At 44.1% G+C, this 23515-nt stretch overlaps 1 protein-coding gene across 1 annotated transcript in view; it reads right to left on the bottom strand.

The window, feature by feature from the left end:
- Positions 1-23515, bottom strand: part of ARHGAP18 (Rho GTPase activating protein 18) — a 730387-nt gene that overhangs the window by 39128 nt on the left and 667744 nt on the right. The window contains exon 14 of the mRNA XM_085611821.1: positions 15062-15123. Coding sequence (XP_085467947.1) covers positions 15062-15123 — 62 coding nt within the window. The remainder of the gene's footprint in view (positions 1-15061; positions 15124-23515) is intronic.

The raw sequence follows: 23515 nt of genomic DNA, 5'->3' as shown, positions 1-23515 counted from the left end.
ATGGCAAACACTCCAGATACAACATCAACTGGGGGAAGTTGAGTCTTTATCCCGTAGGAGGCCTCATAGATAAACACTCAATACCAGAACATTTACACATCACCAAAGAGGGTTTTAAATACTTGGGGCTGTTTATTTCTACGAACGAGGCGGACTGCCTTACTCGCAACATTAAGTGAGTCCTGGCGGAATTCTGGGAAGACATTGCTAGATGGCAACGACTCCCCCTGACACTGCTAGGGAGAGCAGTCATGTATAAAATGATAACGCTACCCAAATTTCTGTACATATTCCAAAATAAGTATCATAAAATCCTGGAAACCATTTTAAAGACAATCAACAACGAATTGTGCACATTCCTGTGGGATGGGGCCCATCCTAGAGTGGTGCTGCAAACACTACAGCGCAGCCAATATAACGGGGGACTGGCCTTTCCAGATATTCAAGCGTACTATCAAGCGGAACATCTAACAGTAATCAATGAACGGTGCCACGCTCAAGGAGATCACCCTACATATGCCCTCGAGAGCTCCAATTCTGGAAACACTCCTATCTTCACTATCTATATGGGGGTGCAAGACCTGCTACCCACCACAGAGAGGGTGGTCAAAGACTGGAAAGGGGCAGAACGACAGATAGATTGGGGCAAGAAACTAACTAAAGCTACACTGTTATGGGAGGGGGGAGGTTGCGGCTGCTGGCGAACTACAGGGTTTCAAGGGTTGGGATATGGTCAGGATCACGACACTAGGAGACATAATTAAAAGGGGGGACTTAATTACCTTTGCGGATCTCCAAGCTGATATCAACTATCAAATACACAACAGTACAAATACTTACAACTGCAACACGCTTGTAGGGCACAAAAACCTGACATTACGGGCATCCCCAAATATGCACCACTAGAAGGGAGACTGCTACAAGAAGAGATACCCTCAAAGGCAGTCTCCTGGACATACAAAGCCCTTATAAATAATATTCCAGATAGACTACTAGCCCATAGGTGTAAATGGGAGGAAACCACAGGCCCACTCGAAGACATAGATTGGGAGGCTGCACTGATGCATCCAAAGAAAGTGGCGATCAAGCGCCGTCTAAGGCTAATACAGTTCAAAGTCTTGCACAGGGTATATTATGATAAAACTCAACTCCAAACAATGGGCAGGGCAGAAACACCCAACTGCTTGCGCTGCAAAACAGCCCAAGGTAACTATATACATACACTGTGAGAATGGCAACAAGTACAGAGATACTGATCATGAATAGTAAAGGAACTAAACAACATACTAGAAACACAGATCCAAATGGATCCAAAATAAGTTATCCTGGGCATTCCCACATATGTTGATATTCCCAGGTACAAACTCTTATTGATCAATTTGGGACTCATAGTTGCAAATTGAGACATCGCTAGATACTGGGGGAAAATAGACTTGCCTACTATGGCGGAATGGGGTGCCAGTATGGACCTATATATGGGGGCAGAGAACACAATATACGCAGCCAGAGGGTGTCCCAAAAAGTTTAGGAAAATTTGGTAGCCATGGCTAAGATATTAGAACCTCGAGATGACCCGGGCCGAAATGGATAATGTAAGCCCCGACCCATAACTTGTCGGTGGACCACCTTTTTCCCTAGAAATGTGCATTGAGAATGGGTCAGGCGAGAAACTACTGCAATGTAACCTCTATATCCTTGAGTATTACAATTATTGGTAATAAAGTCAAATTTGTCGCATATACGATTCAACTGCTGATGTGTTGGCTGATTTTTAAAAATAAAATAAAGAAGAGTTAAAAAAATATATTTGGCTTTTTTTAATATGCTCTATTGTTCTTGCTTTCATATTGCATCTTTAGGCAGTTCATATACACTGAACACACATTTTTACTCATCAGTGGTACTATTTTTGCAAGTTACATTGCTACAGCAATGCTGTATTTACTGAATAAATCTAATATTTTGAAAGACCATGTAAGTGTCTTTGATGGAATTTTTCACGGGGGACTTTCTAAATCTACTCCCATTGATCCTGCGAATCAATCATTCTTGTCATAACAGAAGCGCTGACAAGTTTATTTCTGCCGCACAACCATAGTCTATTGCTCTAACAGCATTCTATATGGGCAGGAGAAGTATTCACTTTTTTTACTGCGCATGTTGATCCCAGCTGCAACAGGATTTTATAATGCAAGAGTATTAGTTTTCTCACATTCACTGCATTACTAGCTTGCTGTTGGAGAAGCAGATGGATAGAAGCTATTGCTATGTTTCATAACATCCGTCTGCATTAATTTCTGTGGCAGTGGGATTTTATTGCAGGCGGGCAAAAGTTAACTTGACTTCCTCTCGCTCACTCTTGGTTTCTAAACAGGCAGAGTTGTTTAACATGATGCTGCTTTTACTTTTCCATGTTAATCCCTTGCTACTGAGGGATTTATCATGATGGGCAAGATATGTGCTTTCGCTCGCTGCCATTCTATCCCTAGCTGTAATGAGGATTGTGGCTGGGTAAAAATATTTTTTGAGTGAATCCATAATAAAAATATATATTCTTACAAAGAACGCTTGTTAAGTACTTCCCCTTGCTTAAGCGGGAAATTGAGGCACAAAATGCTCTATTAGAGATTGCTGCTCAACAAACCACAAACAAACAAAAAGAGAGCATCATTGCTAAGCTAACCTGACACATATAATTAGCATACACATATAGTATTACCTGTGGCCTAGTAGTTAAGATTGTAGACATTCAGCCCGAAGGTTAGGGGTTAAACCCCATGAGGGGCTTTATAAGGAAAAGCAAGTTGTACTTTTTCCCTTTTTATAATCTTCATTTTAAAGAAATTTTGCATGATGCAAAATCTAATTGACAGTAGTAACATGTTTATGTAAAGTGGCCCGGAGTGCTTCTGCACCATTGTCATCTTTTCTTTTTACATCAATAACGTTGAGGGTCATCTCAAGTCAATGAGCCAGGACATGCTCCAGATAGACTCTCGCCTGGCCTCGCTGCTTATCTACACTGACAATGATGTTTTAATGGTTTGTACGGTCAACAGGCTTCAAAAACGTCTTGATGCCTTTGTTTGTTTTTCACTAGAAAGAGATCTTGAAGCATTCTTTAGATTTTCAAAGTAATTGGGGTGTAATCAAATTCAAAGAGATCCTATACACTTACAAAAGCAAGTGTGTTCAGGTTGCGGTGTAATGGGCTGAACTATGGGCTTAATTAAAGCCTTATACAAACTAAAGGCAATACAACTGACAGGAAATGTCTTCTTATGAAGGTTACTAGCAGTATCTTAAATCATTCCCTCTTTCATTTGTCCTGCTGAGCTGGGAATTTGTAGAGTAGAGGATCAACTCAGGTTTCAGCCACAGGCACCTTAGCTTTCTATTTGGTCAAAGCAAGAGACAAATTTCAATTGTTTAATCATCTTGGATTGTTTATCCCTTATAAATAGGCAGCCAATCCCTTGGCTCTTAAATACACCAATTCCAGGAAATCTCTGCATGAAAAACATACTGAAAACCTAATTATTAGGGAAGTGTGATGCGGCCTCTAAGGACACTGAACTCTTACACTTTGCAATTTCCACTACTAATGACATGTGAGCATAACTTTTGCTCACAGCTAATTTGTATCACAGATTTCTTTTAATTTGATTTAGGTTTTTTTAGTTATTGACTTTTCCTGAGAAAGGCCTATGCAGGGATTAAATTGCTGTTCTTGAGATGATCGTTCAATGCAAACAATTTGTTTTATTATTTTCTGTTGTTTTCATATAGCATCAATCAAACAGGGTTTATTACCTTAATTTAGTATGTTTAATCTCAGATACCATAGGTTAGCTTTTACAATTTTACAACAACTTTCTTAAAAGTGTATATCTTTTTAAATTGTTAAATGTATTCAATATTCTGTTAGACAAGGAGTTCATGGATTCACGGATATGATTTATTTTGTATACATTTGTTTTTGTTAATTTCAGTTTTCCTTAGCTGCTGGAGTGTAATATAGCCAATGTAAGTATTTGAAATGTTAAGCGGTGTCTACTGCTGGATGTTAAATGAGCAGTTTACGTGTAGTAAAATTTCTATTCATTTTCCGTGAGCTGGTTTCGTAGCACTTCAACCCATCTCACCCTAGAGTTTGCAACCGTTATGCTGGTTCAGCCCGAGTTGTGGTGTACGGCAGTGGTTCTTAACCTGTGAGCCAGGGACCCATGGGGGTCAGTCAGCAAAGCCTACTCAAGGGGTCCATGACTGCTTAGAAAATTAAATAATATTTACTGATTATTAAAGTGTATACAAATAATGAAGCAAAATGTATAGATGAACATTTTAAAATGCTGTGAAAACGTGAAGGAATTTGAATTTGGAGACTAGAAATTAAGTTGATATCCTCAGAATGATTTGTGGTAGCAGTGCAAGTTCAGCAAACAGATTATAGTATGGACAATGATTGGCCTAAATTGAATTTAGAAAAGCTCCAACCTTTACATTAAAATTAAGATTGTGATTTTTTTCTATATTTGTTGGTGAATTAAATAAAGCATTATATCATGAGTGGATGTGTTTGATGAATGTATGTTTCTGTAATTTCGAGTATTGCTTGGTGGTTCAAACCATTGCAAAGCTGGGGTCCACTGCATCCAGTAATGACTCAGCGGAAGCTTCTGGATCCCGATAATGATTCAGTGAGGGGCCACAGACGTCAAAATAATAAGAACCATTTGTGTAGAGGTTCGTCACCAATTTCTTTGCCATCTAAGATATTAGCAGAGTAGCTAGTTGTTTAAAGGAAGGGGGTTCTAGAGGGAAGCTAGATGTGTTGGCTTTGAGCATGGCTCTGAGGTGATAGTACAGGATGGCATCTTTTGGTGTGTGGAGTACAACCCTGAGGAAGGAAGCTTTGGCAAGGAATGTGCTTTCCTGATAGAAGTCACCCCAGTTTTTTACCTGTAGTTTTTTTACTTGAGCTAGGACCTTGCCTTCACATGTACAAGACAGAGTTGGGTGGGTGATGTATCAATTGTACTGAGGAGGAGTATGGCAATGGGAGTTTCTGCCTAACTCTTAGTTTGTGCCATGCCGCATCATGCAGATACAAAATTAATTTCTGTGCATGTGTCGTATCATGGAGAGTGGGGTTGCGTATGCATTGTTGTTCTTAACCACTAGATGAAGCATTTAAGACTGGGGTTGATACCAATAGTATGCATATTGTGTTTGAGTGCACAGGTAAGAAAGTTCAAAGCCTGGGGCTGCAATCTCACTTTGGCTGTAGTCCAATGTCAAAGTCACCCAAGTTATTTGGGTTTGCTTAGCAGCCCATGGCCCCAAAAGATCCCTATTACCTATGAAGTCCACCTCTCCCAGGGGTTTCATACTGACTCCCCTCATCTTGAACGTCTACATGGAGCGGCCTGGTGCTTTATTCATAGATAACAGCATCAAAAGTCTTCAACATGCCAATGATACACAACTCATCTTAAAAAACTTCTCTACTTCACACATCCACAGTCTCAAACAGTGTTTGCACATCAGCCATACCTGTATGTTTAGCATCAACTTGAAGTTCACACCAACCAAGACAGAATTTCTGTTACTTGTCTAGAACAACCAACAAGAAACAGTACAAGCCTATCTCAATGTCATTAACCTAGATGGCTTCAAACCCCAACTTTTACTGAACTCCAACCTCGCCTTTAAGGAACACATTGTTGAAAAACAGACCTCCTGTTATTAGCCTTATCGTCTGAAGAAAGTGAAACAATTTTTCCCAGAAAGTGACTTCAGAACTGCTGTACAAGTCCTTGTACTCTTGCATCTAGATGTTTGTAAAGCCCTAGTCCAGTGCCTCACAGAGGGCACATTGATACCCCCAAGGGCATTCCACTCAGCACGACACATCAAGGGCCTAAAGAAAATAATCAAATAACCCCCATCTTGATAGACCTCCACTGGCTGCTCTTACCAGCGCACACCATCTTCAAAACCAGCTGCATCATTTACAAAGCCATCAAGACCAGAACCCCTGATTATATTGTAGATGAGTTAATCATATCTGGTGGTTTCAGCACATCCATAACCAGGATACCATCAGACTGCAGACTGAGAAGTGTGAAAATGAAAAAAAACAAGGCAGCAGGACTTTTCTATATATGCACCCTGGATCTGAACAACATCCCTGTTTCCATGAAGTCCACAACGCGGTTTCATTTAGGAAGGAATTGAAGATGCACTTCTTTAAACAACCCTTCATCACAATCCATTGACAACTCACAAACCAGCTCCCTCTTCTTGTTGAATTTATGCTTGTTTTTGACCCTGCACAGTGCTCGTCTGCCTCCAGGCTATGTTAGTCCTACAGAAATAACACATACATATAACTATACACACTCTTGAGTGGTTTGGATTGTTGCCCAGAAGAGGAGTATTTATCTAGGACATAGTACTCATTTCTGACCATCCGGTTACTTTTGAATAAAAGTGACATCATCCACCAACAGAGATTATACAAAACCTTTATATGGGCCCCTGATAAATGGTGACTTAAATGGCAACACTACACTACACATCACAGAGCACACAGTTTGGGAGATACTGCAACTCTTACACTATTATCAAGCTTCCCAGCTTAGATATGTAGTGGAGTGGCTGAAGGGCAAAACAGACACTTTGTGGGTGGTGTTTTTTAGAATATTATCTGGTAAAACGGCCTTTGGGTGAGGTACTTGGATCCCCAAAGCAAAACTGGGAAATAACCTATATAGAATCTTGTCACCGGTGTGACATTGCTTGTATAGGATCATCTGACTTGTACACTGGGTCTCTCCACCTATACCTCTTTGGCAATAAACACTTCTCTCCAGGACTGGATAAGTCATGGCTTCTATGCCACAAAGGAAGGGTATGTTATTGGATAAATTACCTTTTCATTAAGGGAAAATATGTTGAGATGACGTATAGGATCCTGGAATTAGAGTGATTCTATTATACCAAACTGAGACATTGGCCAATCATATGGCCTGCAACATACATTTACAGCTAATCGCACCCCACACAAATAACAAACGCCCATCCCAACTGCAAAGGGAGAAAGGACTTGGTTGAACGGTTATTGAAAAATAATGACCCGAGGTGTTTATCAGAGCAAATAACTTTGCCTCACATGTCCTTGGGACTGAATCAATCCAAAGCATACTATTCAGCTAGAACTGCATCCATTCAGATTAAAGGTCATACTGCAAGAAGCACAGAATGCTGGAGAGGGTGGGATGTAAAAAGGACTTTTCTACATATTCTTTGGGGCTGCCTGATATTGGAGAAATTCACGATGGGTATTAGAGAACAAGCACTACAGACTACAAGAATTGTACTTGATAAATGTCCATATCTAACATCTCTATATTTCTATGTAGATCAGTCACCCCAGTTTTTGTTTTTGCCATTTTCATGAACCCTATTTTTGCCTGTTATAGAACTCTGTGGATTTTAATTCTGCTAACAGGGATAAAATGCATCTGCTCCTCCTTCCAATATGGTAAACTTGGTATACTCCAGATTGGCACAATTAATGTGTTCATAAGTCCCTAGTGTGGGGTACCATGTGTATCTAGGCCTGGTAAATTAAATGCTACCAGTGGACTTCACAATCACTGTGCCATCCATTGCAGTAGCACTGTAAAGAATCCCTCTAGGCCTACCATTGCAACCTGCTATGCAGTTTTAAAACTGCAAACACAACCTGTCAAACTAATCTATTTTGATAGGCCAGAACCTTTATTTTAAATATTACTAAGAATTTCCGAAGTAGACCTTATTGCCCATAAGGCAGGGTGCGTGTTTTTTTTTTAAAGTCTAATATGTAAAAGTATAATGTACCAGTGAAAAAGCTCTGTTAGCTATTTTCACTGTAGCAGGGTTTGTTGCTCCATAGGAAGGCACTGGGATTCAATAGTAAGTTTAATAAGTGTTATCTCTGCGTAGGAAACAGCAAAAACGTAAAGTTTGAACTCTGAAATATTTTTTAAAGCCCTATTCACTGGAGCAGGTGGATTTGTAATAAATGTTTAGATTACTTTCAGAAAGTTACCTTTGCCGTTGTCTGAAGTCCCTGGAAGTTGAAGCTGCATTTTGTTCACCATCTTTTGACAGCCAGAAGTTAGCATTGCAATAGACATGAACTTGTTTATAAGACAGAAAATGGACTTGGTTGTGGGGAGGTACTGTTGTGCCTGGCCTGTAGGTTCGGCTCAAGGACTTGATTACGTTTAAAGAGACCTACCTGTCACAAGGAGATGTAGGAACACCTAGGTCTGCAACCTTCTTTTGTCCCCCCTCAGCCTAACCAGCTTACATCACAGTGTGCCTCTTGTTGACATCACAGTGTCAGGACCTACTTGGCAGGTTTGCTGGGGTTTTTCAAATGATACTTGGGGGGCACTTCAAAGAGGCTGTACCTGTTACAGGCAAATGTTAGCTGACAGGGATCTTCTTTTGTTCCCCCTCGCCCCCAGCCAGAACCCAGTGAAGATGGGCCTCTTTTTGACATTCTGGTCTCAAAGCTTGTTTGACCGGTCTGCTAGGTTTACATATAACATTTGGGGCGCACTTCTAAAGAGGGAAAAAAAATACATAAACTGTTTGTGTGTCCCCGCTGTCTGGTTGCTGAAAGCTCATTTTTGTTCTACTGCACTCCTGTCTCTGAGTTTTGTTATATTCTGCATTCAGGACCTGGGAGGGGGCAGGGTGGGGGTGGAATGTTGTATTTAGAATGTTCTGGGGTTCTTGAAAAAATGGTTAGGATTGCATAGAGACCTCTGTGTGTTTGCAGTCATCGTTGGCTGCTCCTTTCAGGATGCAATATGTCAATGTCAATGTCAAATGTTTTTATAACGCGCACAAATCACCAAAAGGTCTCAGGGCGCTAGCAGCCAAGACAGAGAGACAGACAGTGACTGAAGTACTCAAATACCTAACTTTATTGAGAAAAAAGCCAAGTCTTCAGCTTTCTTCGAAAAAGTAGATGGTCCGTTATGGATAGCAGCTCCAATACACTTACCGGTAATCCATTGTACTTGAGTACATTCATTACCACAAGTTTCTTGGCAGTACGGGTACTGACTTAAACTAGCTTTTACTGTGAGATATGGGAGGACACTAGGATTACCATAGTACGCTTCCCACATACAGCCCCAGCCCTCAGAGCCCAAGTTTACTGAGGCCGAAGAAGTCAGCCATCTTGAAAAAGGCCAAAGTGGGTAGGTTCTGCCCCAAGAGCCTTCCCCCTTTTGATTATGGTGCCACTAGGGGGCATTCCTACCCCCTTGTTCATGCCAAAAATAAATGTATCATCTCCAGGTACCCAATTCAGAACACTTCTGGATCTTAGTAAGATCAGATGAGGACTGAACCTGCTGAACCTGAGAAAAGCTCTGGAGGACTCACCTGTTCTCTCTTTTTCAGCCAGGACAAAGATATGAACTCCAAGGGTCACAAGGCTGACCTTGACGTTCTTGTTTACACTACCGAGATACAACAAGCACCTAGAGACTTTCCCTGCAACTGCCCAGCAGATCAGTGGCAACTGAACTTGGACTAGACTTTGCCTGACACCCTGTGAGTCTACAAGTGACTCTTCTGAACTTCTGTGGGACCTTTACAAATGTATCGCTGTGGTGGATTGGGACTTAAAAGACTGACGTCTGAAGGTAAAATATTTGACAAGGGTAAACCTGGTTAGTGTGTCTGACCTGCGCTCCATCACCATCAGTGTCAAATTGCGTCTAGGTCCTGATCTACAATAACCACTGACAATCATTGGCTCTTTGAGCTTCTTGCACAATCAGTACTTAAAACATCAAAAATAATATTTCTGGTTCCCCTTATTGGATTGTGTAATTTCAGCATTATTCTATTAAATTTTACTCTGTTATTCTAATTCATTTTGGATGTCTATTGTTTTGCATTTTGACTTTATTGCTGGTTTGGTACTGCATTACAACTTCACATATTGCCTCTAAGATAAGGCTGCCACTCTGTGCCATAGCTACCAGGAGTTGAGCTTAGGTTAATTTTGTGCCTTTAGTGATTTACTCTAATAAGGATTGTGATAATTACTTGAGGTGATCTTATCCTTAATAGGAAAGGAACAAATATCCACTTATGAATTGTGAATTCAGAGGCTAAGGGCTACTATGGATCATGAGAAATTAGCATATAATACTAGCCTAGAGTGTGTTTTTAGAAAACTATGGGGACAAGGTTCTCATTATCTCTTCCTAAACTTTACAGGAGTCACTTGCCCAGCAAGGCTCAGAGTACCATAACTTCTGAGTGGGTGTATATATGTGTGCGCCCGTCACACAAAAGTAGATCATAAAGTTAACAAGTGCAACATGACTTATTCATGGGAGGGCCTTTAGAAAGCTAGGTACATACTTCTTCATATGTACACCTCTGGAGATCGGATTGTGTTCATTACCCGCCAGGTCACGCTCTTTTTTGTTACAAGTGCTGCTATTCTTTTAGCCATTCTGTATTTTAATTCATGTGCTGCTACTCTGTTTTATTTGTTTTAATGGGCTTACCGGGCCGGAAGGGCTACCGTGGTTGCTTGTTCTTCCGGATTCCCAGTGACGCCGAGTGAGAGGCGGCTGATTGGAGGAATAGGGAGGCGGGGAACGGGACTCTGATTGGGCGGGTGGACTGGGCAGTGCATTTAAACCCTAAGGCGCCTGTCTGCACTCGGGCCGGGCTCAGGGCTAATCCCCCTGGCTCTGATACACCAGATGTCTTAAGATACTCCCCCAAGCTGCTTAGAAGCATGGACCCAGAGGGTGGGAAGGCTTACAAGTCCGGAAGATTTGGTCGCCAATTGCATGCTCTGTCAATGCCCCTTGCAGGATATCCTGGCATGCCGTAGTAATATATCGCTCAAAGAGAGGAAGGGCCCACAGAACCGAGGGACAGAAGTTCCACTATGGAAATGCTTATTGTTAAATGCCAGGTCACTGGTTAAGCATAGCCTGGAATGCAATCTGTTCATGGAAGAGCATCTTATCAAGATGGCTTTTATTACGGAGGCATGGACAGATAATTCCTCAGGTCCTGACATTGTGAAGGCTTTGCCAGTAAACTTTGTTTGTCACACGCTGGATCGACCCTTAAGAAGAGGGGGAGGGCACGCTGTTATCTATCACAGCAGTCTGGAGCCCTCCTTCTCTATAGCCTCCAACCAAGCATGTGAAGCACTGTCTATTAGTGTCCGCCTCTCCCCCCAAAATATCTTTAGAGCACTGCTGATCTATTGTCCTCCAGGGCCCAGAGGCATGTTCCTGGACTCGCTCAGCGCTTTGTTGGAGGATAGACTGTGCTCGAACTCCTTCACCATCATGGGAGATTTTAATTTTTATCTGGAAGATGTTTCAGACCGGATAATAAGAGACTTATGGATCTCATGTACGGAGGGGGGCTAGATCAAAGGGTGGCTGGACCATCGCACATAGCAGGGCATACCCTGGATGGCATTTATTCCAATAACTTCGCTTTGGACATATTGGAAATTTTGCCGCTTCCATGGACAGATCATGCAGCTATAATTTTCACACTTTCACAAGTGTCTCAGATCCCGGCTGACTCCAAGCCAAGGGATAAGATTGCAATCCGGGCATGGAAAAATATAGATGAGTCTGAGATGGGCAATTTTCTAACCTTAAGTACCCCCAGCATTCCAGCAGATGTAGACAAAGCAGAGGAGATGTACTCAAAGTGGATTGAGAGGGCTTGTGATAAATTTACGCCAGTTAAACTCTTTACTCCTAGGCGGGCCCAGCCCTCTGCCCCTTGGTTTTCCAAAACTCTGCAAAAACATAAAACTGACTGCAAGAGGCTTGAAAGAATATGGAGGAATGGGTACAGTTCCAATAATATAGAAAAGCATGAAGAGAGCCTTTCTATCTACAAGAAATTAATAATAGAGGCCAAAAACGCCTACTTTACTGATCAGATAAAGACGGCCAACTCTTCCTCCAGAGAATTGTTTAGGACCATTACGAAGCTTATGGTTTCCACCAAACCCATCACACACAGTAGTCCGGCACTATCCGAATTGCTGGCCACCTTTTTCCAAAACAAAGTGGAAGGGATTTTCTCCTCCTTCTCCAAATCTCATGGAGAGGCAGGGGAAGCAGCATTTAGCCTAGACTCTAGGGTGAGGCTGGCTCCGGATAGATAAGTAAGTTTTAGTCCGCTACAGACGGAGAAGGTCATTGGCCTTCTGCGGGTTGCCCGGTCGGGAGCGCCTAGTGATCCCTGCCCAGTGGCGGTTCTTAAAATCTGTCCTGAAGTGATTGTTACTACTCTTACCCCAGTGTTTAACACCATCATTGAGTCGGGTAACGATCCTAGGAGGTGGAAAGTTGCCTCTATCCTTCCCTTAATAAAAAAACTAGTCTTGATAAAAATGACCCCAATAGCTACAGACCCATTTCACGTCTCCTGCTTCCAGCTAAATTACTGTAGAAGGCCATAAATAGGCAATTAAGTTATTTTTTTCAGAGAACCAAGGCACTCGACCCCACGCAGTTTGGGTTTCGCACAGGACACAGCACAGAACTGCCCTTGATTAAGGCCACGGAGGAGGTTAGAGTTGTGGTGGACCAGGGAGGGGTGGCTGTCCTGATTTTGTTGGATCTGTCGGCAGCCTTCGATACGGTCCATCACGGGGTGCTGATGGACCGGTTGTCGAGGGTGGGGGTGGAAGGCACTGCCTGGAGCCTCCTGAAATCTTTTTTGGCCGACAGAATCCAGACAGTTGATCTGGGGCCGGATAAGTCCAAACCATTTGCCCTCCCTTGCGGGGCACCACAGGGCTCTACCTTGAGCCCCACGCTTTTCAACATTTATGTTAGCCCTCTGGCAACTCACCTCCTATGCAGATGACACACAAATCGTGTTATCTATTCAACAAGGGTCACAAGTGGATATGGCCGCGAGGTGCCATGATTGCCTGAAAGACATTGCAGGCTGGATGGCCTAAAACTGCCTCAAATTGAATGCAGGGAAGACCGAGGTCATGATATTCGGGAATAATCCTAACATCTGGACTACGGATATGTGGCCTGATGCACTTCTGCATGGACCAGAAACTCGATTTTGGGGAGCAGGTTAGTGGAGTGGTTTCAACATGCTTCCATATCCTCAGGATATTTAGAAAAATAACATTTTCTCTTCCAGCCGATGGTTTCAGGTTGGCAGTCTCAGCCCTTATTCTGTCGCGTTTGGACTACTGTAATAGTCTGTACCTGAAGCTGAAAAAAAACCCATCTGTACAGACTACAGATGGTACAAAACGCTGCAGCGAGACTGCTAACAGGCACTCCAAGGTTTGTCTCTGTACGAGACAGCCTACAGCAACTGCACTAGCTGCCGGTATCCAGACGAGCTCAATTTAAGGCGCTGTACGTGGTATTCAAAGCATTGAAGGGCAGTGGCCCAGAGTTTTTGAATAGGTGCTTCAATTGGTATGTGCCCGGGAGAGCACTGCGCTCCGCAGAAAGCAAACTAGTGGCTGTGCCCCGAATAAAAAAGGCCAGCTTGGGAGGAAATACCTTTTCCTATGGTGCAGCGAAAGCTTGGGACAGCCTGCCGGCGCACATCAGGAAGGCTGAGGAGCTCCTCTCTTTTAGAAAGTGGCTGAAGACTTGGTTATTTAGGGATTGAGCCCCTCGTTCTCCAGGGAGTTCAGTGTGCAGCACCAGGACACCCGTGGGTATAAGTGCGCTTTATAAGCTCCTAATAATAATAATAAAAAATGGAAGTAGGAGAATTTTGAATTCTTTAGGGTGGGGCGAGGGAGTTTGTGTTGGTAAGTGCGCTCACCTATATTGTTTAATCAGCTTTAAAAATTCCTTTAAAAAACAATTGAATCCTGAATTAGAAAAATATTGAGTTATAAAGTTTGCACTAATTTGGCATTTTAATGTAAATTTATGTGAGTCACGCTAAGCAAGTCTTTGAGCTTGCACTCCATTTTGAACAATGATTGGTTATAAACAGTTGGATGTTATGTTATGTTATGGTGATTTGTAAAGCGCGCGATTACCAAGTAGGTGTCCTGGCGCTGTCCACAATTCCAAGATCCTTAAGCAGAATTAATTACTGAAACAGCCAGGTTTTTAAAGCTTTCCTGAAATGCAATAGGTTCTCCATGCATCTCAGGTGGAGAGGCAATTTGTTCCAAAGCCTGGCAGCCCCGTAGGAAAAACTACGTCCTCCCCAACGGGCTTTTTTTTATGACTGGGACTGTAACAAGACTGGCTTCCGCTGAACGAAGATGCCGGGCAGGAACGTACCTAGTGAGTCGTTTAGTAAGGTATTCTGCGCCTTCTCCATTCAAGGCCTTGAACACCAAGCACAGAGATTTGAACTGGACTCTGCTTTGAATTGGCAACCAGTGTAGGTCGCGGATGGCCTTGGATATTGGGGAGAATTTCGTGATGCCAGTGAGTAGTCTAGCAGCCGCATTCTGCAATAGCTGCAGTCTGTGCAGCAGGTTTTCCTGTATATTCAGATACAAACTATTGCAGTAATCGAGTCTGGAAGTTACAAGGGCTGTGACCACCATTTGTCGGCTATCATGAGGAAGCAGAAACAAGATCTTTTTTAACATTCTTAAAATGAAGCCCGTTTTGGAAGCTACTGCCTTGACCTGTAGTGACATGGTGAGTTTGTCGTCCAACACCATCCCGAGATTTTTTACTTTGTTAACCGGGCTGGGAAGGGCCCCTAATTCCTGAGGCCACCATGTTGGGGTCCAGAAGCTAGGGTTATTCCCAAACAGCATTACCTCAGTTTTATTAGAGTTTAGCCTAAGACAGTTGCTAGCCATCCAACGGGCCACCTCCGACATACAGGCCTGGAAATTGTGGTCCATCCCCAATTCACGTCCGGGGTATAGAGACACAACGATCTGCGATATTACTGAAATGAATAAACGATATGAATGAAATGAATGAACGATATTACTGAAATGAATAAAGCGTATACTTACCAATATTTCCCCCGATTTCGTACAAGCAAATCTCATCGGTCTTAAGATTCTGTGAAATTCCACTATTAGAAAGGAAAGAAAAACAGATTTAATATTTATTCAATATGCTGTAAAAAGCAGAGGTGCACATTTACAAATAATACACTTGCAACCAAATAGTCCTTTACTATACCACCAGATAAAGGAGAAAAACAGGCTGGAGCTAAAATAAACAAACTCATTTTAAAATGACAGATGGTGGGCGATCAATCACGCCCTTTAGGGACATAGTTTAAACCACGTTTAATGACCAAGTGTTTTCATAGCACGGTAACCTGAGGTTTAATCAAGGTTCAGCAAATAAGTCTGTTTAGTTTCTGTAATTTTCTAGTGCCAGTACTACAACACCTGTACCATATGGGTTTGTTTGAAAAGGACAAAGCAACATTTGGTAGAAGGATATTTATTCTCAGGAAAGGTATCATTCTCTCTCATCTTATAGTCATGTTAGAAATTACCTCCGAACATTGAAGGCACCACTATATTACCAACCTAATTTCATCCTTCCTTATGTTTAAAATTTCCAGCTATAGGAATTCCTCAGATATTTGCTCGCTAATAAATGTGCCCATTTGATGAATCTCCACAAAACGTTCCTGATCCGTAGCTTCTTCTACATTAACAGAGGATGGAAAGTTTTGTGATGATTGGTCAAGGGGGGTGCAAAGCTAAAAGGAGGAGGAAGGGCCCCAAACGCATTTTTCCTTTAATGCATTTTCTACAGACTATTGTATTCTATGTTACGCAAAAACAGCTGAATGGATTTACATTAAATTTGGCAGGCCTGCACAGTATGATAGGCAGAAGATCTTTTTTTATTTTTTATAAATTTGATTATTTTGTCTGGTCTGACAAATGAGCCACCCCCACATTGCAATCATTCAGTTCATGATGTACAGAAGTTAGATACACATATGTGCAAGCTTCATCAAACAGTTATCAGCGGGTACATGAGATCAGTCACGAGTACATTAACATTCCCTGCTGTACAGGGAGGCCTTCCATATAGTATAAATATTATATGCCATTATTCACCCTGACGCTGTGCATTTAGATAACAATCGCATGTTCATACTCACCCACTCTCAATATAACCAAACATCGCCGCCTGTCTCATACAGTTTTGTTCACATCTCCGAACATATCTTACTCATCACTCTGCATATGCAGGAGATATTGTCTTAGCGGTTCCCAGAAACCCTGGGCCTTGATGCTTGTGGTAATTCTTCCGCATAGACCTCCATAGTTTCCCATAGCTTGCTGCCCCATCTTATGGCCACCCATCTTTTTGCCAGCAGCATGGATATCGCTAGGAATTTCCGCTTCTTCACGGGCTTCAATTTATATATCCCCAGCAAGCACACCAGAGGAGTGTTCGGTACCAGTTCAGCAAGCATTCCCGTTATTGAATCCATTATATCTTGCCAATATTTGTGTATCTGCGGGCATGCCCACGCTAGGTGTAGGAAATCTGCGTGCAGAGCGTCGCATGTTTGGCATTTGTCATGTGTTCTGAGACCGTATCTATGTAATTGCATCGGGAAGTAATAAAATTGATGCAGGAATTTGAAGTGTATGATACGCAAATTACAATTTGATGTCAATAACCTTAATTGCATGCAGCTATATTCCCAGTTCTGTACTTCAATTGCTTCTCCTAGCAGTATTTCCCACCTGATAAGTGATGTATTTCTAAGCTCTCTTTGCTCTGATTGTGATGCAGTGTATAGACGGGTAATTAATTTCTGGCATGTTGGTGCTTACAGCAGAGCTTGTAGTGAGAGTAGTGTTGGTGGTTCCTTCGGGTAGGTTGTATACATATTCCTGATCACCATCTGCAAGCGCAGAAGGGCAAACATCTTCATTGGTGTGTTATATATGCTCAATGATGGGTCGCCCCGCTGTATAAATCTGCCATGCGGGAAAACATCCTTCATGGCGGAGATCTTCATGTCCGACAATAGCTGTGTCATTTTCTTTTCCTGCGTCACCGATAGCTTCGGGTGGTTGGCAATGGGAAGTGCTGAGGCATAAATAGGTAGTTTGTCCGCTCTGCTCGCTAGTGTATGCCACGCCCTCGAGGTGCAGCACACAGGTTGGATCATGTCAGTATGTGTTTAGGATGTGGGTTTAGATACAAAAGCCATCAGTGGAGTCGGGTGTACATTGTCCGCCTCCACCGCTATATGTGGGATGTACGCGTGGTGTTTTGTCCAATAGTGCGCGTGTAGCGCCTGTGTGCAATAGAAATAAAGTTGCATGTCCGGTGCTCCGAACCGATGGTACAGTTTCGTTAATATTCTCCACCCTACTAGGCAGAAGATCTCTTGGATATTACAGGTAAGTAGGGTAAGTATCTTTTAAGTTATAAACCATTATGTCTTAGAGATATCTGATGCCGCAGTAGTTTTGCTAAAGTAGGAATAATTATTTATAAGTTTCTATATTTTATTTTTTTAAATGTAAGGAATACCATAGTACTTTCTAGGAAGTACTGAAGTTGTCATTAAATGTTAAAAAATGAAAAATACACTGTACATTATCTTTTACAAATATAGTGCACTAGAATGTTTTTTCAATATTTACATATTTAATTATTTGCCAAAAAGTCTATGGAGTACTGCAGTAATACCTACAAATTGCCGTGCTATTGAAAATCACTTTTAAAAAATGTGCACGTTTCTCTGTAAAGTGCTGTAAAAATATATAGAAAATATAAGTAGATTTCTCTACCTATCAGCACTTTGATAAGTAGTAATATGTAGGTAAAAACAATAAAAATACTACTTATCTATATTTAAAGCCCTAACCAAGAAAGCAGTGAAAGTGTGCTGAAAACTACATGGCTGCCATTTACATTTTGTAAAGATAGCTATTAGCTTATCAATTACTCTCTTCAAATTAGCATGTACCACGGTCTACCGCAAGGTTACTATGGTCAAGTCAAGTCAAGTCAGAGAATTTATAAAGCGCACTACATACCCAGAGGGTCTCAAGGCGCTAAGGAGGGGGGGGGGGGGAGGATTACTTGTCAAAAATCCACGTTTTAAGTTGCTTTCTGAAAGCTAGGTGGTTCTGGGTAAGGCGAAGGTGAGTGGGGAGTGAGTTCCATGTTTTAGCAGCCAGGTAAGAGAAGGATCTGCCTCCCATGGTGGTCTTGTTGATGCGAGGTACGGGGGCGAGGGCTTGGCTGGAGGAACGTAATTGGCGGGAGGGGGTGTAGAAGGACAGTCTTGAGTTGAGGCATTCTGGTCCGATGTCGTAGAGTGATTTGTGTGCGTGGGTTAGCAGTCGGAAAGTGATTCTCTTATTGACGGGTAGCCAGTGGAGGTCTTTCAGGTGACCAGAGATGTGTTCGTTGCGTGGGATGTCTAATATGATTCTGGCTGAGGCGTTTTGGATTCGTTGGAGTTTCTTTTGGAGTTTAGCGGTAGTGCCTGCGTAGAGGGTGTTTCCGTAGTCCAGTCGGCTCGTGACTAGAGCATGGGTGACTGTTTTCCTGGTTTCGGTGGGGATCCATCTAAATGTTTTTTTGAGCATGCGAAGAATGTTGAAGCAAGATGAAGATACGGCGCTGACTTGTCTGTTCATTGAGAGTGAAGAATCCAGGATAACGCCTAGGTTCCGTGCGTGGTCTGTCGGGATGGGTGCTTTTCCAAGGGCTACCGGCCACCATGAGTCGTCCCATGCAGAGGGGGATGTACCTAGGATGAGGACTTCTGTTTTATCTGAGTTCAGTTTCAGACGGCTATGTTTCATCCATTCAGCAACTTCTTTCATTCCTTCGTGTAGGTTAGTTTTGGCGGTGCTGGGGTCCTTGGTGAGAGAAAGGATCAGTTGAGTGTCATCCGCGTAAGAGATGATGTTGAGGTTGTGTTGGCGGGCGATGGTCGCGAGGGGGCTCATGTATACGTTGAAGAGGGTGGGGCTGAGAGAGGATCCTTGTGGTACGCCACAGATGACTTCGGTGGCCTCGGACTTGAATGGTGGAAGACGGACTCTCTGGGTTCTTCCGGTGAGGAAAGAGGTGATCCATTCAAGTGCTTTTCCTTTTATTCCGATGTTATTGAGGCGTTGTAACAGGGTGCTGTGGCAGACTGTGTCGAAAGCAGCAGAGAGGTCGAGGAGGATGAGGGCGACTGTGTCTCCATTGTCCAGTAGGGTTCGAATGTCGTCTGTTGCTGCGATAAGGGCGGTCTCAGTGCTGTGTTTTGCTCGGAAGCCAGATTGTGAGGAGTCGAGGGATTTGTTGGCTTCGAGGAAAGCGGTGAGCTGGTTGTTGACAGCTTTCTCGATTACTTTGGCCGGGAATGGAAGGAGCGAGATGGGGCGGTAATTTTTGAGTTCGGTGGGGTCCGCTGTGGGTTTTTTCAGAAGGGCGGTGAGTTCAGCGTGTTTCCAGGTTTCCGGAAAGGTGGCGGAGTTGAAGGAGCAGTTGATGACGTCTCGGAGGTGCGGTGCTATGACGGAGTCTGCTTTGTTGAAGATGTGGTGAGGGCATGGGTCTGTGGGGGATCCTGAGTGGATGGAGTTCATTAGGCGGATGGTGTCCTCAGTGGAGATTGGGTTCCAGTCGTTAAGGGTGTTCGCGGGGGGAGAGTGTTCAGCATGTGGTTGGGTGGGTTGGGCCCCGGGTTGGTTGTCGAAGCTGTTGTGGATGTCTGCAATCTTGTTGTGGAAGAATGAGGCTAGGGAGTCGCAGAGGGCTTGAGAGGCGGTGATGTCGTTGGAGTTGGCCGAGGGATTGGAAAACTCCTTGACGATGTTGAAAAGTTCCTTGCTGTTGTGGGCGTTGTTGTCGAGTCGGTCCTTGAATGCTGTTTTCTTGGCCTTTCGGATTAGTTGGTGGTGAGTGCGGGTGGCGTTTTTGAAGGCGTCCTTGGTGCTGGTGGTTGGGTCTTTTTTCCACGCTTTTTCAAGGGTGCGGCAGAGTTTCTTGGACTTCTTAAGATCATCGTTGAACCATGAGGCCTTCTTGTTGCCAGGTTTGCTTTGACGTTTTTTCAGTGGTGCTAAGGTGTCTGCGGTGTTGGATAGCCATCGGGTGAAGTTGGCGGCGGCTAGGTTTGGGTCCGAGGAGTGGGCTGGGGTGTTTAGAAGGAGCGATGAGGAGATCTGGTCGGAGGTGATTTTGTTCCAGTTTCTTTGCAGAGTCGGTTGGAGGTGGTTGGTGGGTTTGGGCTTGTTGTAGGTGAAGTGAACGCAGCTGTGGTCAGTCCAGAGGAGATCCGTAGTGTGGCTGAAGGAGACATGATTGCTGGAGGAGAAGATGGGGTCGAGTGTGTGACCTGCGATGTGGGTGGGGGAAGTGACCAGTTGTTTAAGTCCGAGGTTGGCGAGGTTGTCCAGGAGGGTGGTGGTGTTGTGGTCGTTGATCTTTTCAAGGTGAAAGTTGAGGTCTCCCAGAAGGATGTATTCTTTGGAGGGGAGCGCGAGTGGAGTGATGAAGTCCGTGATGTCTTCACTGAATTTTGCGCGGGGTCCTGGTGGTCTGTAGAGGAGGGTGCCTCTGAGTGTGGTCTTGGGGTCGATGTGGATCTGGAAGTGAAGGTGTTCGGAGTTGGCGAGGTTGGCGTCATAGCTGGTTGAGATGCGGATTGATTTCTTATGGACGATAGCGATTCCTCCTCCTGTGTGGCTGGTACGGTCTTTGCGAGTGATCTTATAGTCTTCAGGGATGGCAATGGTGATGTCTGGGGCGGAGGAAGCGTTCATCCATGTTTCCGTTAGGAAGGCGATGTCCGGGGAGGTGGTGTCTAGTAGATTCCATAGGTCAATGGCGTGTCTGTGGACAGATCGGGTGTTGAGAAGGATGCATTGTAGGTGGTTGGGGTCGGGAATCTGTGGTGTGGTAGTAGCGGAGATGTTGTCGGTGCCGATGAATTTGCAGGAGTAGCAAGAGAAAGGTCCATGGGTGTGTCCAGGAGCGGCTTGGACGCAGTTGGGGGCGCGACCGGGGTCGAGGGCTAGGAGGGAGGCGGCATCGTAGGTAATGCGGGAGGGCTGGGCAGCGCGAGGGGCAGGGGGACTGGCGCTGGGCGCGGTCCAGGCGCGGACGGGCGTAGACGGGCTTACCTTTGGCGCACCTTCGGCGCGGGTTGGGCGCGGACGCTGCGCGTGGACGCTGCGCGCGGGAACTACTGTCATATATGGATAGCGGAGGGGGAGGGGCGAGGGCGTCTCAGCTGGGAGGCGGGGCGGGCTAGAGATGAGCACAACAACAACAACAACAAAGGCAAAATGGAGGCGGAGGGGGGAGCCCAGCGGAAATGCGCAAATGCTGAAAAAGCGGCGCTTTAGCAGTACAGAAATGCAAATTGTTCAGCGCGGCAACCAGGCACACAGCAGGCAGCAATAATGATTTAAATGAGCAGATAGGCAGCCAAGCAACGATACCGACTGAAGCAGGGAGGCACTGGGGAGCGACCACTCAGCCCGAGGGACAGGAGCGAGTCACGGCGCTTTCAGGTATTGGAGCGCTGTTCTGGTCAGTGGGAGGGCGTCTCAGCTGGGAGGCGGGGCGGGCTAGAGATGAGCACAACAACAACAACAACACAGGCAAAATGGAGGCGGAGGGGGGAGCCCAGCGGAAATGCGCAAATGCTGAAAAAGCGGCGCTTTAGCAGTACAGAAATGCAAATTGTTCAGCGCGGCAACCAGGCACACAGCAGGCAGCAATAATGATTTAAATGAGCAGATAGGCAGCCAAGCAACGATACCGACTGAAGCAGGGAGGCACTGGGGAGCGACCACTCAGCCCGAGGGACAGGAGCGAGTCACCGTCTGGTATACCGTGGCGCTACATATAACTAAGCATTTTAACACTTATAACTTTTACAACGCTTACACTATTTACACCTATTACCAACAAGCATTGGCAAAGCCAATAGTGTATGCAATTACCAAGCTATTGGCATTTTCAGTGTCAATGTCTTTTAGTCATGTTATCTGGCAGCACATTGGCTGCTCAGCATGGCTGAAAGTCACTGAAAGCCCAGAATCACAGGATGTTGAGCTGAGGCCAAGCCTCTTCAACCCCTATGTTAAGTTTATTGTCCTGCCCCTCCTAACACAAAAAAGCGCTATCACGTGGCCTGCACTGGCCACATCATATTGTTTTTTTAGTGACTTTCAGGCATGCTGACCAGAAGATGTGCTCCTAGACAACATAGCTTGTTCGGTGTTTTTAATGGGTCTTGCTGAAAAAACGTGGAAGGGATAGTGAAGAACAGCTGAGGAGCTTTGAAGGGAAGCAAGGATGTGGCATAACAGCCAGAGCTGCTGACAGGTGAACTGAGGAACCAGATTAGAATCTCGATGGTCGGCTGAACAGTGTGTGATTCTGGGACGTATGCTTCCCCAGCATACAACAATGTATGTGTCATTGTATAATGTAACTGGTGAGCATTTAAAGCACTACAATACCATCAGCTGGTGTTAGCACAATGGCAAGATAGAAGATGGAACAAGCACTCCATTACCTTCAGATTGTTAAAAAAAAAATGAAAAAAAGCCTCAGCGACGAGAGAGCTAGTGGGGGGACGGGTCAAGCATGGAAGCAGGAAGGGATGGAGAGATGGGCAAGCAACAACAGGAGAGGGTGGGAGGAAGCAACAATGAAAGCATAAAAAAATATCTTAATTGAAGTAGGAACAGTGACAAAAATAAATGTGTCATTGTGAAATCTAACTAGTAAACACTTAATGCGCTCCAATACCATTGGCTCATATTCACATTATCGCAAAACAGGCGCGACCCAATACCATTGGATCGTGCAAAGAAAAAAACACAAGTGCTGTTCATGTTTTAACCACTTTTTAAGAAATGCATTTGTTTTTGTACATGTGCATTCATTTTAGTGCTTAGTGTGTATGTGTACAAGGGAGACGGCCTGAAAACACAAGTACTCCTAAAGAGGTCTTTAACACATAGAAAAAATAGCAACGCAAATCGGGAGCAATGTAAGGAAACATGCACTATGGGAAGACCAAAGACAAGAAAAGGGCATGACGCCCGCATGCCATGACGAATGGCATCAAAGAGAATGACAGCGATGGTGAAGTTTACCAATGGTAGGAGATAGGTGGCCTATAAGACCACAGATAGAACACATTTCTCTTCGAGACAGCACATGCGCTTTCTAGCCAAGACCTAAAAATATTAGATTTTGCACAGGCGAAACCTACTGGCTTCGCCAATGCTTGTTCTGTTTAGAAATGGGGCGATTAAGTGATCTGTCCATAATCACAAAATGTAGAACTGAGCCAAAGGCTAGGGAAACGATGTGGCATCCTCTTGGGAGAGGATGTGATGGAAAGACCACAGCTGCCGACTATGGAGCTGGGAAACTGGGTTCGAATTTCAGCATTGGCTGAGCATCCTTCATTATGGGCAAATCACATAATCTTCCCATGC

This window comes from Triturus cristatus, chromosome 6, assembly GCF_964204655.1.
Source record: "Triturus cristatus chromosome 6, aTriCri1.1, whole genome shotgun sequence".
Lineage (NCBI taxonomy): Eukaryota > Metazoa > Chordata > Amphibia > Caudata > Salamandridae > Triturus > Triturus cristatus.
The sequence above is the reverse complement of the archived record's forward strand: the minus strand, read 5'-3'. Positions and strand labels throughout refer to the sequence as shown.